At 38.2% G+C, this 26,968-nt stretch overlaps 1 protein-coding gene across 5 annotated transcripts in view; it reads left to right on the top strand.

Moving 5' to 3' along the window:
* Positions 1-1,963: 1,963 nt before the first annotated feature.
* Positions 1,964-26,968, top strand: part of LOC106879964 (interstitial collagenase) — a 158,866-nt gene continuing 133,861 nt past the window's right edge. For 2 of the 5 annotated variants that reach the window (XM_089356237.1, XM_089356210.1), the window contains exons 1-3: positions 2,599-3,028; positions 7,876-7,952; positions 20,388-22,424. In XM_089356237.1, the coding sequence (XP_089212363.1) occupies positions 22,287-22,424 (138 nt within the window). In that variant the 5' untranslated portion in view covers positions 2,599-3,028; positions 7,876-7,952; positions 20,388-22,286. The other 3 variants (XM_089356228.1, XM_089356230.1, XM_014929723.3) reach the window with 3 other exon arrangements.

Below are 26,968 nucleotides of genomic sequence, written 5' to 3'. Positions count from 1 at the left end.
GGGTTGACGATGAAGGGGAGGGGTGACGATGAAGGGGAGGGTGACGATGAAGGGGAGGGGTGACGTATGAAGGGGGAAAGGGAAGGTGGATATAAGAGAGGGGGAAGGTGGGTATGGGAGGAGGGAGAAAGCGAGGAGAAAGAGAGGAGAAAGAGAGGAAGAGAGTAAGAGAGAGAGACAGAGAGTAAGAGAGAGAGAAAGAGAGTAAGAGAGAGAGAAAGAGAGTAAGAGAGAGAGAAAGAGAGTAAGAGAGAGAGAAAGAGAGTAAGAGAGAGAGAAAGAGAGTAAGAGAGAGAGAAAGAGAGTAAGAGAGAGAGAAAGAGAGTAAGAGAGAAGTGAGTGAGAGAGAGAAAGTAAGAGAGAAGAGAGTAAGAGTAGGGGTGAAGAGAAGTAGGAGTGAAGAGAAGTACAGAGAAGTAGGAGTCGAAGCAGGAGGGGAGAGGTGGGTGGGAGGAGAGGAGAGGTGGGTGGGAGGAAGTAGGAGGGAGATATATATATATATATATATATATATATATATATATATATATATATATACATATGTACAGAAGTGGGAGGATCTTGATTTCTCATTTATGATGAGAGAAGCACTAATGGTGGAAGAACGAACTCTTACAACCAGGGTGTATCCGGTCATCTGGCTAATATAAACTTCTGCACACATGGACAGTGGGGAAACACAGGCACTGAATGAAAGGAGTTTAGCATTATGATTCGTTCTTCGGCTAAACAAAGTTTGCGATTCCTACTGATGTTGAAATAAGTTCTGCACTTTTCCAGCAGTGTCTATTTGATGTTATACTGTGCAATAGTGTTTTTTTTTTAAATATGTTGCCCTACGTCTCTCTTGGATTTTAAATGAGGGCTTGTTGAGTTTAGGTGGGAGTTGGGAGGTGGGGAAGGCGAAGGCGGGGGAGGTGAGAGTGGGGAAAGCATGGGTGGAGTGTGGCTCACACATTCCCGTACATTTATCGTCCCACTAGAATATACACAACAGTTTCTATACCATTTAGTTGGTATGTGACGTTACCTCTGCCTAATCAGCATGCCTCTGTGTTAGGTTTGAGTTTATTTATAACATTTTATTTCACTAGTTTCAGCTAAATGAGCTCTGCCTATTGAAAATTTTCCTGTACTTATATGTCTATGGAAAATGCTTCTCCACTAACGTAAGGGAGATTCTACATAAGTGTTAACATTTAAAGAAGGTGCGAACTAAGTGGCTTCATAGATGCGTTTTCTTTTGGTGGAAGCAGGGTCAGACATATATCTTATCGTATCTTTGAAACCACTGGCAGCCAGAGTTTTGTTAGAGTATGGAGCTGGATAGCTTTGAAGGTCTTTAATTGGAGACAAACTAGAGATTTTTGTGGTAATCCCCTTCACTAATTAGTGGTAATGGTAGTAATAAATGTAAGGTTGTGGCAATAGTGGTATTGGTCACATTAGTAGTAGTAGTAGTAGTAGTAGTAGTAGTAGTAGTAGTAGTAGTAGTAGTAGTAGTAGCAGCAGCAGTAGTAGTAGTAGTGGTAGTAGTAGTAGTAGTAGTAGTAGTAGTAGTAGTAGTAGTAGTAGTAGTAGTAGTAGCTGTGTTAAAATATAATGTAAACAATACCATTCTACTCACCATCCCCTCTTTGTATATTAGTATTGCATTGTCTACTGAAGTTGTGGTAGGGCTACTGAGAATACTGATAGCGTGAAAAAAACGTTTAAAATTTTCATACAAAACAATTTAAAGACTGATAACGCTCAATATTTCATTCTTGGATATGTACATTTTTATATAACGCAAAATATAAAACAAAATAGTACTTTGGAAATTTTAGTTAAGAAGTTTATACCAAGAAATCGTGGCAGTGTCGAACACAAAAGCAAACGATATGAACTAACTGTTGAAATTCACGTACAAATAAATACATTCGAGCCTCACTTCGAGTAACTCAGGAAGAATAGAGCAAACCGGATGTTTCAGTGCAAGTAATAGGAGTTACCTTTGTGTGTGCCCTCCCCACCCATACATTAAACATTTACTGTTAACCCCAATTCTAACTATCTATGAAAATTGAGATGTCATTTTCTTTCCTGTGAAAAGCTTGGTCCTAGTACAGCCTTTAACTTTCTGAAGACTTATTTTTGTTTTAACACAAGCCGAGCAAAAGTAAATTTATACAAGCTCTAACTGAAACAATATTTTTTGCTTATCATTGGATACAAATGAAATTTATTGTAATGCTAAGAAATCATAGCAAGGTAGAGAAACACGAACGGAAACTACGTTAATGGGCAGATGAAAGTGAAGAACAATAAAAAAACATCTGCCTGGCAACTACAAAAAATTGTATGTGTAAAATAAAGCAAAGTACAAAGGAACATGCATCTGTAAGTCAACGGAAACCATATGACCGAAGCGCAATTAAGTTAAGAATAAAAGATAAAGTAACAAAAATAGTAACGTTTTATTAAAACTTTAAAGAAAAATTTGCTACGGGCTTGGATTGAGCGTCTTTTCAAGAGACACAATAACTATCAATTTAAAACCGGTTTTTTTTTGGAACAAGTACAGGTTTTGTAACGCGCTAAAATTTGAAGGTGAGGCATGAAACTACATTTTTGATTAACACAATGTTTAACTCTAGCTATTGTCAGACCTCAAGAAAATTTTAAAATGTTTTTCCTGGCAGTCTTTTCTTTGGCAAAATCAGGAGTTTCCACATCATCAATAATGGTTTCCTATTTGTTGTTAAAAGACAACAGTAACAGGATACAGTGCAGTATTGAAACAAAAAAAGAAAGGTTTATAGACCCATTTATGAAATTTCAAAACCATTAACCGAAATTTGCTCAAATTTTCTTTGACAATACATAGTATGAGACGATGAACAAACTCAAACAATGCGTCAATGAATTCTATCGTGATAAATGACATGATTGCTTATAGCGCATCAATCCATACATTGAGTGTCCAAGTCTGTTATTGAGCTGACTAGAAAAGAGATTTAATTGATATGGAGAACAGAAAAGAAAAGTAAGTAAAACGACTGGTCTGCAACTCGATGAGGCCTTGATGTAGTTGCTTATTAACGTGGAGATAGTTTGCAACGTATACGTGAGACGCGTCATTACTTCGATGCAGCAATATATGTGTACAAATATGTGTGTGTGTGTGTGTGTGTGTGTGTGTGTGTGTGAGTGTGTGTGAATGCATATGTATATGTATGCATGTCTGCATGCATACACACACTCACACAAACACATATGTACAGGCATAACAATATACCGGTGCAGTTGTTTTCTCTTTGATTTTTATCTGTCTTCACAACTATGCTACATCTTTTTATCAGTTTTAGGTGATTATGTCTGCATACATTCCCCCATTCACACAACTACTATAAACCGTTCCTAAATTGAACCACCCTCGAGAAGCATTTTGAAAATTGTTGTTAACTCTTGAAATGAAAATTTATACACGCAAACACAAACACAAACACACGCATGTATACGCGCATAAATATACATAGCTATACACATGTAGATACTTCACCCGTCATCCATTTTCTAAATGTCATACTTATTCAACGGTTGAAGATACGTAATCGGAACACTAGAAAAATTCAACTCAGTGAACATGATCGATTGAGCGATTGAACTGCCTTTTATTATTTTCTTCTATATCTTGAGAGTCAGATGGTGTATTTATGCACGTACATACATATGTGTATATGGTTAGTGGAATGTTAGAATTTCATTTAAATTAGGTGTGGAAGAAATAAGTAACCTTCATCATTATAGCTTCGAAATTGATGGAGCAGACTAATTTGGACAACAGACGCAGTTAATAACATACCGTCATGCTGGGCTGTAAAATCAGTTTACATCGCCACTCGGCATATTGTGTGAGGGCGACAGTGAGTCTGGTGTACACAGCTCATTCTCACTATATAAAAAAATACTCTTCCCCTATTCTGCTAGTTATCCTAAATGAGGAATCTTGTCATGGTTGACGGGTCATCATCTCGTCGTCATTATCATCATCACTTAGTTTAAACAATGCATACACATACACACACGTAATCATATTATAGTATTATATTATTAAGAATATTAGTATTATTGTATCAAATAATATAGTATTATAGTTAGCACACCGGGCGAAATACTTACCGGTATTTCGTCTCTGTGAATTATTGTGAATACTGTTGTGTTACTTTGTGAAAACTGTGTGAATTACCGTAAGTTGTCTCTGTAAATAATTGTGATTTTTTGTGGAATTATTACTGTTACGTTTCACGCGAGCCGCTGCATTTTCCCCCAGCTATGGCGAGTGGTAGTGTCTCCAGTATGGAGAGCTACGCCAGGGCCACTGCGGTGAGGAAGCCAGTGCTGCTGGAAACCAAGTTGATCAAGCTGGATATGGAGGAGGTGAGCAGAAGCAGGAATATGATAGAAGTAGAGGGAGACTCATACGAATTGCCCACCCCCCAAAAAAGAGACCAAGGAAGGCAAAATTCTGAGGAAAGTTGTGTATCGTACACAGGCTGTCGAAACCTGTAAAATTGAAATGGTGACGTTAGAGGAAATCGAGGAGTGCCTGGGTGAAATTGTGAATGAAACCACGTATATCAGCAGAGGAACAAAGTTCGGTACGTTAGAGGTGAGGTTCGCCACTATAGAAGAGGCAACCAAGCATGCGACCAACATTTTAAGAAGTACAAAAATAGCATTACGACCAAGTTATAGAGGAAGAAGAAGTATGAGAATACGTATTCCCAGTGTGCCACCAGAAATTACACCGAAGTGGTTGGTTGCAACAGTGCTGGCTGCAACCAAGTAGGATCCGGAATTGGGACCAGTGGCGGAATCAAAAGTGCGCAACTGGTGGGAATTTGGACTCGAAATGTGGCTTTTTGCCACATTCGAGGACATAGAAAGAATTCCCTACCAGATAGAAGCGGAGGATGAGAGAACGTTAAATGTAGTCGAGGGAAGGAAACCAAATTGCTACATATGCGGGGAGAGAGGTCATATGAAGACCAAATGCCCCCTATATGAGTTCACACAGCCACAGCAAGAGAAAGCACAAGCAGGGGAGGAAAACATTGTAGACCACACTGAGGAAATGAAAGAGAGATAGAAAAAGAAGAAGGAGGAGGAGAAGAAGAAGAAGAAGAAGAAGAAGAAGAAGAAGAAGAAGAAGAAGAAGAAGAAGAAGAAGCGGAGGATGAGAGAACGTTAAATGTAGTCGAGGGAAGGAAACCAAATTGCTACATATGCGGGGAGAGAGGTCATATGAAGACCAAATGCCCCCTATATGAGTTCACACAGCCACAGCAAAAGAAAGCACAAGCAGGGGAGGAAAACATTGCAGACCACACTGAGGAAATGAAAGAGAGATAGAAAAAGAAGAAGGAGGAGGAGAAGAAGAAGAAGAAGAAGAAGAAGAAGAAGAAGAAGAAGAAGAAGAAGAAGAAGAAGAAGAAGAAGAAGAAGCGGAGGATGAGAGAACGTTAAATGTAGTCGAGGGAAGGAAACCAAATTGCTACATATGCGGGGAGAGAGGTCATATGAAGACCAAATGCCCCCTATATGAGTTCACACAGCCACAGCAAGAGAAAGCACAAGCAGGGGAGGAAAACATTGTAGACCACACTGAGGAAATGAAAGAGAGATAGAAAAAGAAGAAGGAGGAGGAGAAGAAGAAGAAGAAGAAGAAGAAGAAGAAGAAGAAGAAGAAGAAGAAGAAGAAGAAGAAGCGGAGGATGAGAGAACGTTAAATGTAGTCGAGGGAAGGAAACCAAATTGCTACATATGCGGGGAGAGAGGTCATATGAAGACCAAATGCCCCCTATATGAGTTCACACAGCCACAGCAAGAGAAAGCACAAGCAGGGGAGGAAAACATTGCAGACCACACTGAGGAAATGAAAGAGAGATAGAAAAAGAAGAAGAAGGAGGAGGAGAAGAAGAAGAAGAAGAAGAAGAAGAAGAAGAAGAAGAAGAAGAAGAAGAAGAAGAAGAAGAAGAAGAAGAAGAAGAAGAAGAAGAAGCGTTCATATACACATAATTTTTCACGTCTGGCGGCATGGCCTTTTCCGTTTGTTTTCCTGTCATGTTTTTTGTTCACCACTACATTCCTCCATGGCACAGGTTTTAATTTGCGGTCCATGGGAAGAGCCGTTTTAACGATGCGTCCTGCCCAACTCTTCGAAACGCCGGTGTTAAAACGGGAGTAGCTGATGAAGGAAAATGTTCTCTATGTGGCTTGTGTGTTTTCTGTACTCTGGTTATTATTATTTCTTGTCTACGTTTTGTTTGCAATGTCCTGTACCCAGATATGCACCTATATATACAGGTAGACGTAGGTATGCACACACCTGTACGTATATATGCATATACTCATTTATTATTTGTTTTTACATGACCGAACGCCAGCGTCACCATTGTTGTAAGTATATATATATATATATATATAATACAAAGAATATATATACATGTATACACACATATATGTACATACTTACATCTACATGTGTATATACATGCATATCAGGGTACAGGACGTTAGAACAATAAACTACAGACAACGGAACGAACACATAGGAAAACGGAAAGCCCCTTGGAATATCCCTTCATCAGCTGTCTCTATTCTATCTAGACGTTTCGAAGACCAGACAGGACGTACTCTAGAATAGTCTCTTCCTGAGTAGTGGATCAACCAACTACACAGAGGATTCCAAGGTGGCAAACACAAACCAAGACAGGAAAAAATGGACAGTGAAAACAACATTCAAAAGCCGTACGGCCAAACGCAAATCTGAGGTAGAACGCTAGTAGTTCGTCTTGCCTTCACAGCGGCTGGAGTGAAAAGAAAGCTGACCACAGGTCACACGAGAGCAGAGAGGATGGTGGAGGGAGGAAATGGAACAAGGAGGAAGGGACAGAAGCAGTGAAGTAGAGGCCAGGACAGAAGGGTAGATAGGAAGATAGAGGAAGACAGATAGATAAATAGATAGAGAGGATGGTGGAGGGAGGAAGTGGAACAAGGAGGAAGGGACAGAAGGGTATAGCGGTGAAGTAGAGGCCAGGACAGAGGTATAGATAGAAAGATGGAGGAAGACAGATAGATAAATAGCTAGAAAGATAGATAGATAGATAGACAGATAGATAGATAGATAGATAGAAAGATAGTCACGTCAGAATAATAGTAGACTTACTTGTAAAATAGGACGTGTGCGTTCAATAATGTAATAATACAAAGAATATATATACATGTATACACACATATATGTACATACTTACATCTACATGTGTATATACATGCATATCAGGGTACAGGACGTTAGAACAATAAACTACAGACAACGGAACGAACACATAGGAAAACGGATAATTATTAATTGTTGATTTATTAATAAATTAATAAATTGATAAACCTTTACCCTTTTAATTGTAATAATAGATAGATAGATAGATATAGACGCTCATGCATACGCATACATATCTATATACACCTTTGCATTTGCATACATATATATATATATGTATATATGCATGTGTGAGTGTGTGTGCGTGCGTACGTATGTTTACATTTTCCAGATAGATGAAATCAGTAAAATATGTTATCCTTTACTTGGAAAAGGAAATAAGGGCTTGCATCAGAAAGGGCAAACATGGAAAAATAGACTAAAACAAAAGAATTGAAAGTACATATATATATATATATATATATATATATATATATATATATATATATATATATATATATATATATATACATACATATAAATATTAATTCAATAAGATACTATTATTATTATTATTATTAATAATAATAATAATAATAATAATAATAATAATAATAAATAACTTCCTTCAGATACGCCGCCACAACAACACGTGCGTGAAAATGTAAACACATGGATTGCAATATTTCTATACGAAAACTGCAAATTTGTGAGTAAAATATTGGATTTAATATATTAATTACATATACATTCATATTCATATAAGACCTCTCTCTTTCTCGCTCCCCCTTCTCTCTCTCTCTAACACACACACACACACACACACACACACACACACACACACACACATATATATATATATATATATATATATATATATATATGCACAATGCTGTCTCTTCTCGGTCTCTCGCTTACACATCAATAATAAATGTGAAAACGAAGAAACATCAACACATGTCCATGAGCGTTGTTCTGACAAAAAGTAAATACTGTAAAAACGAAACCATAACACAACCATAACATAACACAACCAACCAAAGAACAATGCTTGAATTGCTTCTTTTCAAGGCACCGCGGTCAACGGCCACTTGTAGTAGTAAACACATTTGACCTCTGCTGGTGCGAAGATCCTTTTGTCTCTATGGTTGACTTCTGCACCATCTGCCGAATCTATTTAGAGACCTGCAGAATATGATTTATTCACCAATCTGCTGCCCAATTAGTGGTAGTGATGGTGATAATGTAAATAATAATATAATGTAAATAATAATAATAATAATAATAATAATAATAATAATAATAATAATAATAATATTCCAACAGATGGCCATCCATGCTCGTCATCAAATAACCAAAAGAAAAAGAATGAAAAATGGTCTAGGGAAGATAATAAAGAAGTTCTTACAGCCTTCTACAATGCCATATATTTCCCTACAGATAAATCTAATACTGTACAAACCTACTTAAACTGGAGACAGAAACACCTTGAAGTAAGACCCTACATAGACAGTAACAAACTTGCCAACGTCAGAAGAAACATTATGAAAAAAAAATTACTAGCTGAAGTAGAGATTGACCAAATTAAGCAAGCAGTAAAGGATAAAAAGAATGAAACTGCAGCTAAAGAAGATACTACAGAGGAAATAATTATAAACCAGCCCAAGGCTGATGAAAATACAGTAATGATTGAAAGAGTTAAGGTAACTGATAGGCAAAGTGAAATACTCTCTGAACCAACCATAAACACTAATGCAGGTGAAAATCAAATAGATGAAGGAAGTCATACAGAAATCGACGCAACAAAACTACATGATCTAAAAAATCAAATCATGATTGAATGGCTGAAAATTAAAGAAACTAGTATGAATGAACGCGACACTCTCCCCAAAATTCGCAATTCTAACCAAAACCTGAAAATAATTGGTAAAATCCGCCTTGCACTTAAGGATATAATTTCAGCTAATGATGTTGATATTACAGATCTCAACCACCTGTACTATGCATCCGCAAGAATCTCAACGATTCTATGTGGTGAAAAGATTAGAAAAAGACAACACTTCCACAAAAAGCCTTCTTGGCAAGAACGCATTCAACACCAAATTAAGCTGCTTAGATCTGACATAGAATGTTTGAAAAACCTTAAATTTGACAAGAGTATCAAACCTACAAAGACCCATAAACTAAAGAAAAAATATAATATGAAAACCATAGTTGACATTGATGCCACCATAGAAACCATCAAGCAAAAGGTATGTGCTAAAGCTGCCCGCATAGCAAGGTATGAAAAGCGTGTTAGATTCTTCCGAGATAATAACATGTTCAAAAATAACCCCAAAAATTTCTACAGGAAGATAGGGAAAACACCAGTAACAATAAAGTCTGTCCCATCAAAAGAAGAAGTGCAAGAATTTTGGAATAAAATCTGGGCAGAAGATAAAACACACAATGAAAAGGCCCCTTGGATTGATAGAATATCTACAGACCTAGACTCCTTAGAGGAGCAAAAGTGGGAGGGGGTCAAGGTAGAAGATATAAGATCTGCTCTCAGGAGGTCAAGCAAATGGAAGTCTCCAGGAAAGGATAAAATTCCTAACTTCTGGTTGAATGCCTTCCCAGAAAGCCATGAACTGCTAACAAAACTTTACAACGATGTTTTGCAAAATCCTAGTTTGATGCCCTCTTGGCTAGTTAATGGTTTAACATTCCTGCTTCCAAAAAATGAGGAAACAAACGAACCAAAAAATTATCGCCCCATAACCTGCTTAACAACAATGTATAAGACGCTAACATCTGTCCTAACCGAGTACACCTATAGTTTTTTAATACAAAGTAGCATATTCCCTAATGAGCAAAAGGGATGTAAACGTGGATTTTATGGTTGTAAAGATCAGCTACTCATCAATAAGATGATCTTAGAAGATTGTCACAAGCGACACAAAAACTTGTCAATAGCCTGGATAGACTATAAAAAGGCCTTTGATAGCCTACCACATAGCTGGATTAGGAAATGTCTGGAAATGTATAAAATAGCTCCTACTCTGCGAAACTTTTTATCTGTAAGTATGAGATCATGGAAAACCACACTGATGTTGAACAATGACAATGAATCTCTAAATGCTGGAGATGTAAGAATTTCATGTGGCATTTTCCAGGGTGACTCACTATCACCACTCCTCTTCTGTCTAGCCCTAATACCGCTCTCAAAATTGCTCAATGATGCACAGTATGGTTATAAAATATTTGATAAAAATATAAATCATCTCATTTACATGGATGATTTAAAGCTCTTTGCAAAAAATGACCAACAACTCAAAGGCCTACTAGCGATTGTTAAACAATTCAGTGATGACATCAGGATGCAATTTGGCCTTGATAAATGTGCAAAAGCTACCTTTATCAAAGGAAAAATGATAAATACATCTAATGTGAACCTTGACCAGCAAAATGTCATAAAAGAGTTAGAACCAGCGGAGAGCTACAAATACCTAGGGGTAATTGAAGGGGACAATATCAAGCACTCAGTGATGAGGGAAAGGATCAGAAGAGAATGTTATCGCAGGGTGAGAGCAATACTGAAGACAGAGCTGAACGCGAGAAACAGGATCGAAGCGATCAATGCTCTAGCCATACCAGTCGTGACTTACAGTTTCAACATCGTTAACTGGTCAATTACTGAAATATGTAATGTTGACAGAAAAATACGAAAACTGTTGACAATGCATAGAATGCACCACCCTAAGGCAGATATAGAACGTCTTTATCTGCCAAGAAAAGAAGGAGGCCGAGGACGTCTACAGCTGGCATTATCAATGAAAGTAGCCACAATTGGCCTAGACACCTATCTGAAAAACTCTGAGGACTGGATGCTAAAACTTGTCTTAAAATATGAAAGCAAGAAAGCATCTTACTCAGTAACAAAACAGGCAAAGGAATATCTAAGTGAATTCCAATTGCAACAAATTCAAGAATTAGACGAACTAGAAACACCTGCAGAAAAAGCTAAGCGCTTGAAAACCCGTGCTAAAATTGCTGCCTTAGCTATTATGACTGAAAAATGGCATGGAAAACCTCTCAATGGCAAATACCCAAAGAGAGCGAATAATGCAGATATTGACAAAGCCCTTACCCACCAATGGTTAATGGCCTCTGGCTTGAAATCAGAAACAGAGGGGTTTATCATAGCAGCCCAAGATCAATGCCTACCTACAAAAAACTACCAGGCCAACATATTAAAGAACGGCAGCTCCCCATTATGTCGTATATACCAACAACAAAATGAGACCATCGATCATGTTGTCTCCATGTGCAGTCTGCTTGCACCTACAGAGTATCTCAACAGGCATGATAGAGCTGCACAATATATTCACTGGGTAATATGCAAAAACCTGGACTTGCCCCATGATAAAAACTGGTGGGAACACAAACCACCCCCAGTACTTGAAAATGATCACATTGCACTCCTCTGGAACTTCACCATTCAAACTGACAGAAAGATAGACGCAAATAGGCCGGACATCATACTGAAAGACTTCAGACAAAAATCAAGCCTCCTCATCTGTCCCAATCGATATAAACGTATCTGTCAAGACCTACCAAAAACTGGGCAAATATAAAGATCTTGAAATAGAAATTAGCAAAATGTGGAATCTGAAGACGAAAACAATACCTATTGTCATAGGTGCCCTGGGAATGACAGCGAAACGGGCTGATTACTACCTAGCTCAGATACCAGGAAACCCCAAAATGGCTGAAGTTCAAAAGATAGTGCCCATGGGAACTGCCCATATCCTACGTAAAATACTGTCTATGTGATCTCAAATTTTAAAGCAAACACATAATTTTCTTATGGTTTCTTAAACATTCTCAAGAACAACACTATGTACAAATCCAAATATATGGTACCCTAGGCATAACACCTACATGAACTTCTAACTTGTTGTCTCTTGAGGTCTCTGGGTGAGACTTGGATCCAACTTGTACAAATGCAAAACAAAAGTGAAACATAAAATAATAATAATAATAATAATAACAACAATAATAATAATAATAATATACTACAGCTGCTGATACTAAATACTACTAATACTACAATAATTCTACAACTACTACTATTATGAAAGCACAGGAATCTGAGGCCCAACTATCACCCCACATCTGCTACTGTTGCTGTTGCTGCAACCACTGCTACTACTACACATAAAAACAATAATACCAGTGATATCAGTGATGATAATAATGAAAGGAAACGGGTGGAGTTTCCTTATGGGCTAGTGATGGTGTCATAATAAAAGCACTGGTAATTGTGCAACCTGATAATCGCTATCTCATATGAGTGACAATGAAAAAACAAAATATTGTGAATAACTGTGGTAATGAAACTGAAGCCATTGATGGTGACAGTGTTGCACCCGGCAGGCTCAGAGATTCTGGTCCGGCTCCAGCCTGTCGATATCCAGAAAGGGACCACCACACACGGCGTAGATGGAGCAAACAAATTAACGCTGTGGTCATGGAGTATTACTACCTGAGCAACCCGGTAGATGAAAATGGTTCTCAAATTAGGGGTTGCCGACAACCTATGTATGATCATTGGAGAGAAAAAATTGTTCGTTCACAGAAGTAGAGCTCGAAGCTATCAAAAGACAAGTCATGGAGAATAGTAGCATAGATAAGAATGAAAATACAGTTCTTACTAATAAGAGTAATCTCATAGCACAGGAAAGCAGTGGTAGTTTACTTGATGAGAGACATATAGATGATCTAAAAGAGGACGATAAAACTAATGGCGACATGACAGATGAACAAAAGGCAATCTACGACAGAATAAAGGTAAGACTATAGGAGAACGATAGCGACATTATTTGCAACCTTAAAAAGGTTGATCGGTGGAAATTGAGCCAAGAAACGAAAAATGCCAATGAAATTCTGAAATACATCAGAACAAACAAAATCTCAGAAACAAATAATTTGATCAAGGCAGCAAGTATTGTTGTAGTAGAAAACGTGGGTGTCGATGTCAAGAAAAAGAAACACAATGGGAGTGACAAAAGAAAAGATTCATGGTGGAAAAAAAGAATCCAGGCAGGGTTAGACATGCTCGCGAAGGAAATCTGTGTTAGACCGAAAAAAGAAAGGAGAGCTTAAAAACGAACAAAAATACAGGGCGCTGAAAAAGAAGTATAATATTGAAAGAAAGGGTCTGAAAGTAGTAGTGGAGGAATTAAAACAGCACCTCGTTGCAAAGAAAGCAAGGATGGTAAGATACGACTAAAGAATGAAGGGTTACCACCAGAATAGGTTATTCAGAGTGGATCAGAAGAGATTCTATAAAGAAATAAATGGAGGGTGTACAGATGAAAAGTTGATACCAGATAACATTGAAAGTCAAGGGTTTTGAAGTGACATCTGGAGCAAAGATAAAGAGCACAAGAAGGATGCTGAATGGTTTCAAGAACTGAAACAAACAGTAGTCTGTCCAAAACAGGCAGAACTACTCATTTCAGTTAGGGAAGTGAAGGAAATCAGCATAAAAAAAGGAGCAACTGGAAGGCCCCGGGACCAGATGGAGTTCAAGGCTACTGGATCAAAAGATTTGGTGAATGTCATGCACGAATAGCTGCGCAACTCAACACGTTGTTAAATGCCGACCAAGTAACACCAGAGTGGTTTACATTGGGTAGGACAGTGATGTGCCTGAAAAACATCGAAAAAGGCAATACGGTAGACAATTACAGGCCGATATCATGTTTGCCACTTATGTGGAAGTTATTGACTGGAATACTCGCAGAGTCAATGTACGTACATCTAGAAAAAATGGAGTCCTGTCACATGTGCAGAAGGGTAGCAAGCGTAAGTGCAGAGGGACCAAGGATCAACTCCTGTTAGATAAAACTGTACTCAGAGACTGCAAGAGGAGGAAAAGTAACTTAGCCATGTCATGGATCGACTATCGTAAGGCGTACGATATGATCTCACATTCTTGAATTATGGAGTGTATGAACCTGTTTGGGATTGTATCAAATGTTGAGCGATTGCTTGGAAAAAGTATGGCGAATTGGAGGACGGACCTGACAGCATACGGAAGAAGTTTAGGGACAGTAGAAATTACGAGGGGCATCTTCCAAGGGGACTGCCTGTCCCCACTGATCTTTGTACTGTGCTTGATGCCACTGACACTGATTCTGAGGAAAGCAAAAGCTGGGTATGTATTCAAAAGCCGCCAACAAAATGTCAAGTATTTGTTATTCATGAATAACCTCAAACTTTATGGTAAAGATGAAGCCCAAGTCAGTTCCATTGTTGATATGGTGTATACCTTCAGTACTGATATCAGAATCGAGTTCGGACTGAGAAAGTATGGTGTGTTAGTATTGAAGAGAGGCAAACTCAAATGTATGGACGGGCTAACGATACTGTCAGGGGAGGTTATGAAGCAGATAGAAGAGACGGGCTATAAGTACTTGGGGATTTTGGAAATGGAAAATTAATGGAGAAAGAAATGACAGAAACATTTAAGGTGGAGAACTTGCGCAGACTGAGACCAATCCTTAAGTCGAAATTAAACGGACGGAATAAGATCGAAGTTATCAACACCTGGGCGGTTTCACTCCTTAGATATGGAGCAGGGGTAATCGCATGGACAGTAGACGAACTAAACATCTTAGACAGAAAGACATAGAAGTTGCTAACTAGATATGGGTCACTCCACCCAAAAAGCGACACAGACAGATTGTATGTACCAACAAAAAAGGAGGAAAAGAACTTATAGGAGCAGAAGAAAACAACATAGCATGGTATGTAAAAAGTGCCACAGAACCACTATCATTAGAAGGTCAGGCTTGTGTAGGATGAAATATTGCAAAGATAAAGCACTATACAAGAAATTGAAAACGAATGAAACTGTACCTATTTAGGTGGCTAAAGAAAAGAATGCATGGTCAATTTCATAGGGATGTTGAAGATAAGACAGACAGGGAAAAAAGATGGCTGTGGATGACTAAATGTGATTTAAAACTGGAAACGGAAACTCTAATCTGTGCTGCCCAAGAGCAAGCACTAAGAACAAACTACATAAAATACAGAATAGACAGCACATCAGAAAGTGATAAGTGCAGAATCTGTGGACAAAACGGTGAAACCGTATGGCATATCATAAGCCAATGTATGCCACTAGCCCGGAAGGAATATAAGAGACCTCTCGACAATATAGCCAAGCTTGTCCATTGCACACTTTGCAACAAGTATGGACTTGACAGAGCAAAAAATTGGTACGACCACAAACCTGAAGGCATTGTCGAAAATAGAAATGCAAAGATCCTATGGGATTTTATGATTCAGTGCGACCATGAGATTGAGAATAGGAAGCCGGACATAGTCTTAATTGAGAAAGAAAACAAACTATGTTGGATCATAGATATAGCATGCCCAGCTAACAACAAGGTATGCGATAAGGAAGAAAGAAAAGTCGAGAGATATGACAGGTTAGCTTGGGAAGTTAAGCAGTTGTGGTCGATGAAAAAAGGTAGCGGTAGTACTAATAATTATCGGAGCCCTGGGAACAGTGAGCAAAAATCTCTAGAAGTACGTGGAACAAATAGGGGCTGCAATAAGGGTAGAACACTTGCAGAAAACAGCACTGCTTGGAACCGCTCGAATGCTCCGGAAGGTGGTCGAAAAATAAGAGGTGTTACCTCAGTTCACTGAGGTAACAAATGGCACTCTTCTTTTAATTTTGACTCTATATCTTCAGGAGGAGTTACCTCAATCCTTTCTATATTAACCAAAATGAAGTAGATTGACAAATTTATTTTTTGAACCAGTTGAAGACACACGAGATGTCGAAATATCGTTCACTAGATAACAAATGGCACTCTTCTTTTAATTTTGACTCTATATCTTCAGGAGGAGTTACCTCAATCCTTTCTATATTAACCAAAATGAAGTAGATTGACAAATTTATTTTTTGAACCAGTTGAAGACACATGAGATGTCGAAATATCGTTCACTAGATAACAAATGGCACTCTTCTTTTAATTTTGACTCTATATCTTCAGGAGGAGTTACCTCAATCCTTTCTATATTAACCAAAATGAAGTAGATTGACAAATTTATTTTTTGAACCAGTTGAAGACACACGAGATGTCGAAATATCGTTCACTAGATAACAAATGGCACTCTTCTTTTAATTTTGACTCTATATCTTCAGGGGGAGTTACCTCAATCCTTTCTATATTAACCAAAATGAAGTAGATTGACAAATTTATTTTTTGAACCAGTTGAAGACACACGAGATGTCGAAATATCGTTCACTAGATAACAAATGGCACTCTTCTTTTAATTTTGACTCTATATCTTCAGGAGGAGTTACCTCAATCCTTTCTATATTAACCAAAATGAAGTAGATTGACAAATTTATTTTTTGAACCAGTTGAAGACACACGAGATGTCGAAATATCGTTCACTAGATAACAAATGGCACTCTTCTTTTAATTTTGACTCTATACCTTCAGGAGGAGTTACCTCAATCCTTTCTATATTAATAATAATAATAATAATAATAATAATAATAATAATAATAATAATAATAATAATAATAATAATAATAATAATAATAATAATAAAGCAACCAGCAAGCTTTAACCAAACTAGGCAAAATATGTATATAAACTTATAGTACCAAAGTACCAGCTTTGCTAGAAATAGGAGACAACACCCCCAAAGTCACAAATTTCTCACTATAAATAAAAACGCACGGTAAATGCAGCAAATATAAGAAAAATAGCTTCATACCTTTGCAAAAGCCACAAAGTAAAGTACTGATATCTCTTATTTAATTGATTTCACCTTTTGTGCTAAAAGCACTGAGGTATAAACTATTTTTCAAAATATATTTACTGCAAAATACATTATCGTTCACATAGCCACATAGCATCTATGTGAGTGTGTGTTTGTGTGTGTATGTTTGTGTGTGTGTGTGTGTGTATGTGTGTGTGTGTGTTATGTGAACGATATTTTGTGAACAAAATTGTTTGTTATATAGTTTTTCATATATTTACTTATATTTGTGCATGCAAAACTGATAAACTAAATACAATTTTGCGATAAAAAATTGCAGTTTTATTTTAATTATAATACCAGCGTCTTCAGAACAAGACCTTTGAAAGTGGTTCGCTTGCACACATCCATCATCTCTTACTCTCACTCACTCCACTCCGTTTGTTGTCTTACTCTGCTTTCACCAGCGTGACTGACGGGACCACACATTGCGTTTAATTTACAACAATAATATTAATAATTCTTTTGTTTGTCACCTGAGCAACGAACATTCGAGGATGAATTTGAGGATAATAATTTGAAATCATAAATAGTAGAATGAAATCCGTTTTCAAATAATCGGGAGATTATATTATGGGAGTAATCTGAAATTGTTACACCAGTTGGTAAGATGGTGGTCTCGGATTTGAATAGCTGAGAAGGTGATGCCTTCAAACTGATGGGTGTCTATGCCATAAATGGAGCGAGTCAGCCTCATTTCTCCAGGTGCCGAGAAATTTTCCTGAGAATGTCCCATTCTTTAGTACAAGTGAAGAAATGGAATTGACTTTAGATACACAAAACGTTTGTGTGAGGCTAGCACAAAGGAGAAGGGTTCAAAAGCCACGAAACGAAAGTTTCCAAAACTCTGACAGGTACCAGCTGGATTTCTTTGATGTGTCAATGTGGACACAGAGCGGGTTCCCAGATCGTATCTAGGCAGAGTCATTTTATGTCAATGAATAGGGATTGCGTAGGATGTCCGCAGTTCAAACTGGTCGGCTAGACAGACCACAATTTGTGATCTGCTCAGTCGATTTAGATAGGATCCGTAAACAGAAACCCGGTTACTGGATGTTGAACACAGTTTCGCCGGCATGCAAACATTACAAGGACCGGATTAGCGAACGGGTTAATTGACAGCTGACGAAGCAATCGCCAACAACCGGTGGTGAGCCATCCCGAGGGGCAATTAGAGCAGAATTGATTGCGTTTAGCATAGAGCTAGGAATAGAAAGAAACAAATCAGAGAGAACTAGTGAGCAAATTAGAAGAGGCGATTAATAAAGGCATCGTAACAGATGTGCTACGGGCAAAAATGGATCTTGCGCAGTTCTTCGAGGCGAAATATGACGGCTACTTTGTCAGATCCAAAGCTTGCGAGCTCAAACACAAAAGAATCCATACCGTCCGAGCAGAGGAGGCAGGACGAGACAACAAAATCACAGTCAGGTCTATGAAGGACTGGAATGGGTGCATGCTACTAGGTTCCGCTCGGAACCTAGTAGCAGCACCTGCTCGGTAGTCAAAGTAAATGGTCACCTCTCGGAACCGTTTCGCATTGCTCGCTCGTTCCGTCAGGGCTACCCGCCGTCGCCTCTTCTGTACGCATTGGCTCTCGAGTTACTGTTGCAGAAGCTGGAACAGTTGTGGGACATCCCTTTCGAACTGGGATATGGGAGGTCCGTGTCGGCGTTCGCGAAGTGGAGATGGTCGACACCATTCTAAAGAAATGCGAATCGGTTACAGTGGCCAACATCAACGCTGACGAAGTCGGTAGGCAGGCGGCTGGAAACCTGGAGAGGCGAGTTGATACCGTCGGAGGCGTTGTCAGACGCTCAACTGACGGACTAGTTAAACTGCTCGAGGTTTGGTTGGGTTTCGTCCTCTAGGGGGATAAAAACTGGGACGTGGTGACGAACAGAGTGGTCAGTCTTACCCAGAAATAAGCTGAGAGGAAGCTGTCTCTGAAAGGTAGGGCAGAAATGGCGAATTCCTACATCGCCTCCGTCATTTATTGCCTGACTGTCGTGCCCTGCCCTGGTAACTGCTTGATCAAGTTGGAGCGTCTCTTATTTATTTTCTTGTGGAAGGAACGTGTTCTAATGTTCAAGCGGTCCATCTACTGCCAGCATCCTCTGTGTGGCGGCTTAGGTATGCCGTAGTTTCTGATACGCAAACACACGCTTAGATCGCGTCACCTACCACGACATCTGGACGGTGAACGTGTATGGCTCAGTTTGTAAGGCACGTCTTTCCACAGCTCATCTCCTGGCACCTAGAATGTCGTCAAACGCTCACAGCCCTCTACTTTTCGGGCAACGGATGTGCACTTTAGCAATATATAGAAGATTAATGGCAGCTAAGTGCGAGGACGTTTTCGGAGAGACTCTGGCCGTCAACGAAAACGAACTGGCTTGTCTGTACCGGAAGACTTTCTGCTCTGAGACCACCATGGATAATTTCCGATGAAATTAGCATGGCAGTGCTACTGGTTCGAGATAAACTCTACTGGCACAGATGTACTGTCAGATGGGCTTGTCCGAGGTGCGCGCAAAGTGACGAAAACGTTATGCGCGCACTCGTTCAGTGTCCGAGCATTGTTGGCTTATGGAGTTATGTCGATCATTTGAGAAATATTTTAAACACCAGATACTTACAAAAGTATTTGTGTTTTGTTAGGGAGGATAGCAAAATTGGAATACTGTGGGGATGAAGATGGCACGTGTTGTCTTTGTCTTCGGATTTTCTTTTTCTGTTGTTGCTGTTCTTGCTAGTGTTATTCAGTTATTGTTATCGCAGCTACTTATTTCTCAAATGTGGGACGGCCGAGTCCATAGTGATGGTTACCCTGCCCACTACATTTAATAGAGCAGTTAAGGCAATTTTCCTTGTCTGGTAGCCAAGGTTGAAAGTCATGAGGACAAAGACATTCCTCTTTGGTCTGAACACTCATCAATCTTTCACTTGAAAAGGAACATGAGGGTAGAGAGGGACGTGCTGTCCTCGAGTGAATTCACTGGAAGGTGGGTGAAAGTTGTAGGAATGGCAAGAGTGGACGGCATTTCTCTAAGTGTACACCTGTAACTCGGAGAATTGGAATTGGAGAGGACACTTGCCCAGGGTGTTCAAGATCTTGGACGGTGGGGTTCCTCGATTATCCTGAGATGTTCTCCTATATCAGGAGGACCACATCACTATCATTGTTTTCCCTTCTTCCTTTTTACTGTTGTATTCTTCCCATCTGGGTTTTATTGTATACCGTGTATATTGCTTTTTTTTATCAATTCATTACATCTTTTTTCTTTCATTTTTTTTCTTGTTTCAGTCATTAGATTGCGTCTTATTGCGTCTTTCAATCAACTTGATCACTAGCCAGGAGTTTATCTTCACCTTTTCGTTCATATACCGGCGTGTGTCGAAGGTGAAGGAGATGGATTTGCCACCAGAGATAAACATATGGTGGTTGTTGGCAGATACTTTAGGAGACAAAGAAGGTAGGAAAACATAATCTATGTATGAATTTGGATTAGGCTTTGTCATCAAGAAAGCTAGTTGAGGATTGGAATGGAGGTCTACGCACAAACAAATCAGGAAACCCTGGAGAAAATCCTCGACATGATCGACTTGCTAAACGGCACGCAGCTGTTTGTGGTGATGGATAGATACACAGACTACATAAATACAGTGCCAACAACTACTTAAGGACTTTCAAAAGAAACAATAGAAGCAATAAAAAAAATAACAAATGCAGTAGCTGCGATAACAATAACTGAATAACACTAGCAAGAACAGCAACAACAGAAAGAGAAAATCCGAAGACAAAGACAACACGTGCCATCTTCATCCCCACAGTATTCCAATTTTGCTATCCTCCCTAACAAAACACAAATACTTTTGTAAGTATCTGGTGTTTAAAATATTTCTCAAATTAATTTGCATTGATCGCCACCATCACTACTTCAGAATTTTTTTTCCATTCGATCAATACCTCGGATTTTGGTACAAATTCTCTATATGTTGGAGAAATCACACAATTGAATAAATAAATGATAAGCTTAAATTAAAGAATATAAATTTCTATTTACTGGTCTATATATGACCAATTATTCAGCCAACTGCGCCCTGAGATGTTAGTGATCAAACTTATTGATATATGAACGAATCGTACTCAGAATATAATATACCCTTGCAGTAAATATGAAGTCACGAAGGTACAATATTCTATCCAAGCCATCATTTTACAAATATTTCTGTGCTGTTTGAGACAGCTAAGCTGCAATAAGAATAATTTGAAACAGAGGAGACATTTTCTCTTTTATTAGTTAGCACAAAAACCTTAATTTGGAGGAATATGGGAAATGACATTAATGACTTAAAGAATGTATTTGATACGAAATTCCTTAACAGAAAATCAAAACTTGTACACAGTTTCAACTCACTGAGAACACTAATATACAACAGCCGCCGGTTTACCACTTCCTAAAGTATTAATTTATTTTGGTAAAGCATAATGCTCAGTGGAGAAAAATATAGTATACTGAATCAAACAAGTATGATATTTGCGTATATTAAATCGACTACAAACAAATGAAGTACAAAGATAGGTGACATCAAAATGTGATGAAAAACAAAGTTTGCTGAAGTGTCTATATCCTAACATCTGTTTCTTTTAAGGAGGAAGAAACTCTTTCATACCTTCGGGAAGAAGAAAAGAATTAGCGACAAGACTATAGCGAACACGTTTTGAGCGACCCGAGACCTTAACTTAGTTTATACTAATACAAATATTATAAACTGAAAATTGCTATTTGTATTTCTTAATTTTTTTTCAAGCAAACGAAATTTTAATTTGGCAATATATCTTTACTGGATGAATCGTTAATGCGCCAAGCAAAATGCTTAGCAACATTTCATTCGTCTTTACATTCTGAGACCAAATTCGCCTTTCATCTTTCTGGGTCGATAAAATAAGTACCAGTTGAACACTAGGGCCGATGTAATCGACTTAACCCGACATCTCAGGCCTCGTGCCTATAGTAGAAAGGAATATATTTTTAATGGAAGAAAGGAAAGAAAGAAAATGCTAAGACTCTTAAAATGTAAACAGGAAATATGACATTTCTCCTTTTCCTCTAGGGTCAAGTGTGTGGAAATGTTTACATGAAAAAGCGTAAACATACGGAAATGTTTACATGAAAAAGCGTAAACATCCGGAAATGTTTACATGAAAAAGCGTAAGCAACCACGGCAGACAAAAGCATTAGTTTTCTCCAAAATGCGTTCGCTACTAGTTGCCTTGCTGATATTTTCCTTCCTACAAATCATCCGAACTGAATGGCCAAGAAATGCGTTTCAAGCAACTGTAAGTTATGCTATACATACATACATACATACATACATACATGCATACATACGTATGCATATATGTATATATCTACACACACACACACACACACACACACACACACACACACACACACACACACACACACACACATATATATATACATGTGTGTGAACTAAATATTCGTTACTATTAAGGATCATTTTAGCCGATCATGTGTATACATGCAAACTTCTTCCAATAGAATTTTAGTCAATTGGAATTTAACGACCTATTGTAAATTGGGCTCTTAATTACCGTGGATGACTGGGTTTTTTTTTTGTTGTTTTAGTTCTTTTTTTTTTGGTATTTAATGCATCATCTCATAAGAATATATGTATGTGTGTGCATGTGCGTGCGCGTGTGTTCATGTGTGTGTGTGTGTGTGCGTGCATCGCGCGTGTGTGTGTACTGAAACATTTAAATACAAGACATGCATTTGTATACATCAAAAGCAAAAGAATAAACGGTCCTCCCCGGACAGTTTACTAGATATTGTGGCATATCCATTCCGTACTCTCCAACTACACCCGGAGAAGACCCGGGTCCGTCGCAGGATTAAAAAGAAAGGAGAAAATATTATATGAATACACTTCATCTTATCCTTGTGCATGTTTATGATCAGCGTGGCCTTCTTTGGTAACTTGGGATGAGGTTCGCAAGGTATAATTTGGTTGTAATTTAACAAAGTTTTATTATGTACTTTCCTTCCGGGTACACATTTGAGGACTTTCTTTCTTTTTTTCTTTTACTTGTTTCAGTCTTTTGACTGTGGCCATGCTGGAGCACCGCCTTTAGTCGAGCAAATCGACCCCAGGACTTATTCTTTGGAAGCCTAGTACTTATTCTTTCGGTCTCTTTTGCCGAACCGCTAAGTTACGGGGACATAAACACACCAGCATCGGTTGTCAAGCGATGTTGGGGGGGGGGACAAACACAGACATACAAACACATACACACATACATATATATATACATATATACGACAGGCTTCTTTCAGTTTCCGTCTACCAAATCCACTCACAAGGCATTGGTCGGCCCGAGGCTATAGTAGAAGACACTTGCCCAAGATGCCACGCAGTGGGACTGAACCCGGGACCATGTGGTTGGTAAGCAAGCTACTTACCACACAGCCACTCCTCATAATAATTTTTTAAGTGTATTTTTCTTTGTATTTTGTGTAACGCATAGGTGATGAAACCACAAAAAAGGATTGAGAGTGGCACTAGGGAAATCAGAATGAGTTATTGTATCACTCTTTATGTATCACTCACATACACATCCATAGCTGCATACCTTCACACACACACAAGTACATATGCACATGTATGGATGCATACAAACACACGCATATAACGTGTGTATGAGTTTGTTCAACGTATGTGTGTGTGAGTGTGTGTGTGCGAGTGTGAGTGTGTGTGTGCGAGTGTGAGTGTGTGTGTGTGTGTGTGTATACATATATGAATATATATGTATATGTATACGCATGTATGTGTATGTATGTATATATATATATATAGATGTAGAAGTCTTTAAAAAGAAACTGGACACTCTCCTATCCACAATACCAGACGAACCAATGGCTCGACATGAGGCACAGTTGGGGGCAGCAGTGTCAAATTCCACTATACACTAGATGGGCCATCGAACATTTTAATGGAATCGCATTAGTCGGGGAGAGAAACCACGGAAAGATTGTGGAGAGGATACAAAAATAGTGAAAAATTATCGTGGTGCTCCAAGAATATATATATATATATAAGAAATAATTGAGATTAATTTGAATTAGGTACTTAAGTTGAAGCCCCAAGTCAGTCCGGTATTATCCGCACAGCTCGAAGTAAGGTGAATAAAATCAAAATAAGCAACAGGATATCAAGAAGTTACGCAATACGACCGTTTCAAGCGACTCCATTTAACTGAACAATTCAATCATTACATCAATTTAAATGCAGGGCTACCATCAGCTGCACAAATATCCGTTTGTATGGATATAGTATAACCATCTCGCATAGACTTAGTAGCTGAAAAATCTCTATTCAAGAACAGTAACAACTTTAAGGGATAAGAGGTTAATAGGTAAGCATATCAAAGTAAGAAAACAAAATAATAAGAATTACGGAGATGTACTTGCATAGCAAGTGACCTGATCTGAGATCGTGTGCGGGAACGAAAACAATTGCAGCGTGGAAGGTGTTTATAAGCCTTTGACAATGAACAGGTCGCAGTTTCAAAGCGACGAAAATATTTTGACAAATTAAATTTAAATGTTGAAGTGAATCTAACAGTTTTTGTGTGTTATTTTAAATAGCTTATAAACACCTTCCACGCTGCAAAATAAGAATTTATAGAAAATGATGAGAAATATATATAACTTACGTTTAAAGAGACAGGGTATTAAAATTTGAGGTAGGGAAGAGTTAAAGATAACCATAAAAGAGAAGATAGTAGGTATTGGAGTAGTGAAAGCAGTTGAAGGTATTCTGACCGAAGAGATTTTATAAGTTGCAATGTTACAGGTACTGTTACGTATATGATTTTATAGTTTCTAGGGGGTGTATAATTAGGAGACCTACTTACATAAAAGCCATTACAAATATACATAATATGATCAGTAGGGTAGAACATCATAAGAAAGGAACAAATAGTTTAATCACCAAAAACATGATGAAGTCAGACTAACTAGGCAGGAGTTTTCATGGGATAGTAATTAAATATATAGCACACCACATATCATAACATATAGCTTATAACATACGCAATGCAATGCAATTCACCATATAACTCAATATCCCATGATTTTATTATATATAATACTAGAGGCTAAGCTTACAACAGATACGACGCCAAAATCATCATCATCATCATCATCATCATCATCATCATCATCATCATCATCATCATTATTATTATTATTGTTGTTGTTGTTGTTGTTGTTGTTGTTGTTGTTGTTACTGTCTTTGCACAGCTTTTAACGCTGGAGATTACTACAGTGTCAGCTATTCACTACCAATGAACTAAGGTAACACCTAGCCACGTAGCCAGCCGATTGCAACTGGGGGTGCTATCTTGATAACTGGGGGTACTGAACAGGGGTACGGACAAAAGCCCCTACTTAAAGTGTGAAAGTGGACAAAAGCCCCGTGCTTATATTTTTTGGTCATTTTTTTCGTTTTTTTTTTTTTTCACATATCGTGACGCCTAGCCTGGTCAAAACTTCTGATATATTTCGTTTTTATTTTCATTTTACTTGTTGCAGTCATTAAACTGAGACCATGCTGGGGCATCACCTCGAAGAATTTTTATCCAATATTTTTGAAGATGATTTTCCACAAGCACATAGTTAAGCCTAAAAGGTCTTTCCACATGCTAGAGATAACAGCAAAATCTTTAAACTACTGCCGCCTTGTTTATGTTTTAGGCAGAGGCAGTCTATGTCACTGTTTATGTGGAAATTATGTGTGCTTGTTAGTATTTTTCTGGTTTCCACATCAATGGCTCGGATCTCTTCAAACGTCCAATCAAGCAGCCCAAATGTTGGTATGAGCACTGGCACTGCAAGCACATTGTGGGCCACTGTTTTATTGAATGCAGAGAGTTCTGAAGTCCAAATTTGCTTTACTCGACTGTAATATTCTTTAGTGACACGTGTTTTGTTACAAGTGCCATTGTAAGACATATTTTCATCCATCCCTAAATATCTGTAACATTCCTCGTAACATACAGGGGAAACAGTCAAATCATTGATGGAGATGTTACTAGTCTGGTTTAAAGTTTTCCCTCTTTTCACAACCATATAACAACATTTATCCTGACCAAACTCCAACTCTACATCCTTTAAGAATGTTAGAACTAGGTCAAGGCTCTTTTCATCTCATGCATATTATTTGCATTAAGTTTTAAGTCATCCACAAAGAAACAGTGTGTAAATTTGCTATTTCTGTTTTCTTGTGAACCAGTGAGATATTTTCCAGAGTTCCTTAACATGAATGACAAAGGGTTTGCAGAAAGAATAAACAACATCACAGAAAGGCTGTTTCTTTGGAATATGCCTTTGCGTTACTGTATTCTATCGCCGATAATACACTCACTCTTTGTGTTTAATTTCAAAATGGTGGCCCACGATAAAGTTAGGTCAGCTATGGCTTTGACTATTCTCACTGGAACTTAAGCAAGTTGAAGGGCTTCTAGAATCCATGAGTGGGGAACAGAGTCAAAGGCTTTCTTGTAGTCTAGCCACACTGAAACTAGGTTCCTCCTATGCTCTGACATCACAGTTTTGTTGATTAACACATCCCTAGATTCCCTTCTTCTTAGCTGCTTATTCTGCTGTAATAATGTTATTGACTTCACAATGGTTTGGGAGGAAGAGGTTTAAATATGTTGTATACGTTAAGTTCTGGCATGCAATTGGCCGGTAGTTTTTTGCCATGTGGGTTGTTCTGCATTTGGGGGTCAATTTTGTCTCTGCCAGAGCTAACCACAGTGTTATGCTACGGTTCCCAATGAAAGCTTGCTGGTAC

The sequence above is a fragment of the Octopus bimaculoides genome, chromosome 1 (assembly GCF_046866305.1).
Source record: "Octopus bimaculoides isolate indiv1 chromosome 1, ASM4686630v1, whole genome shotgun sequence".
Lineage (NCBI taxonomy): Eukaryota > Metazoa > Mollusca > Cephalopoda > Octopoda > Octopodidae > Octopus > Octopus bimaculoides.
The sequence above is the reverse complement of the archived record's forward strand: the minus strand, read 5'-3'. Positions and strand labels throughout refer to the sequence as shown.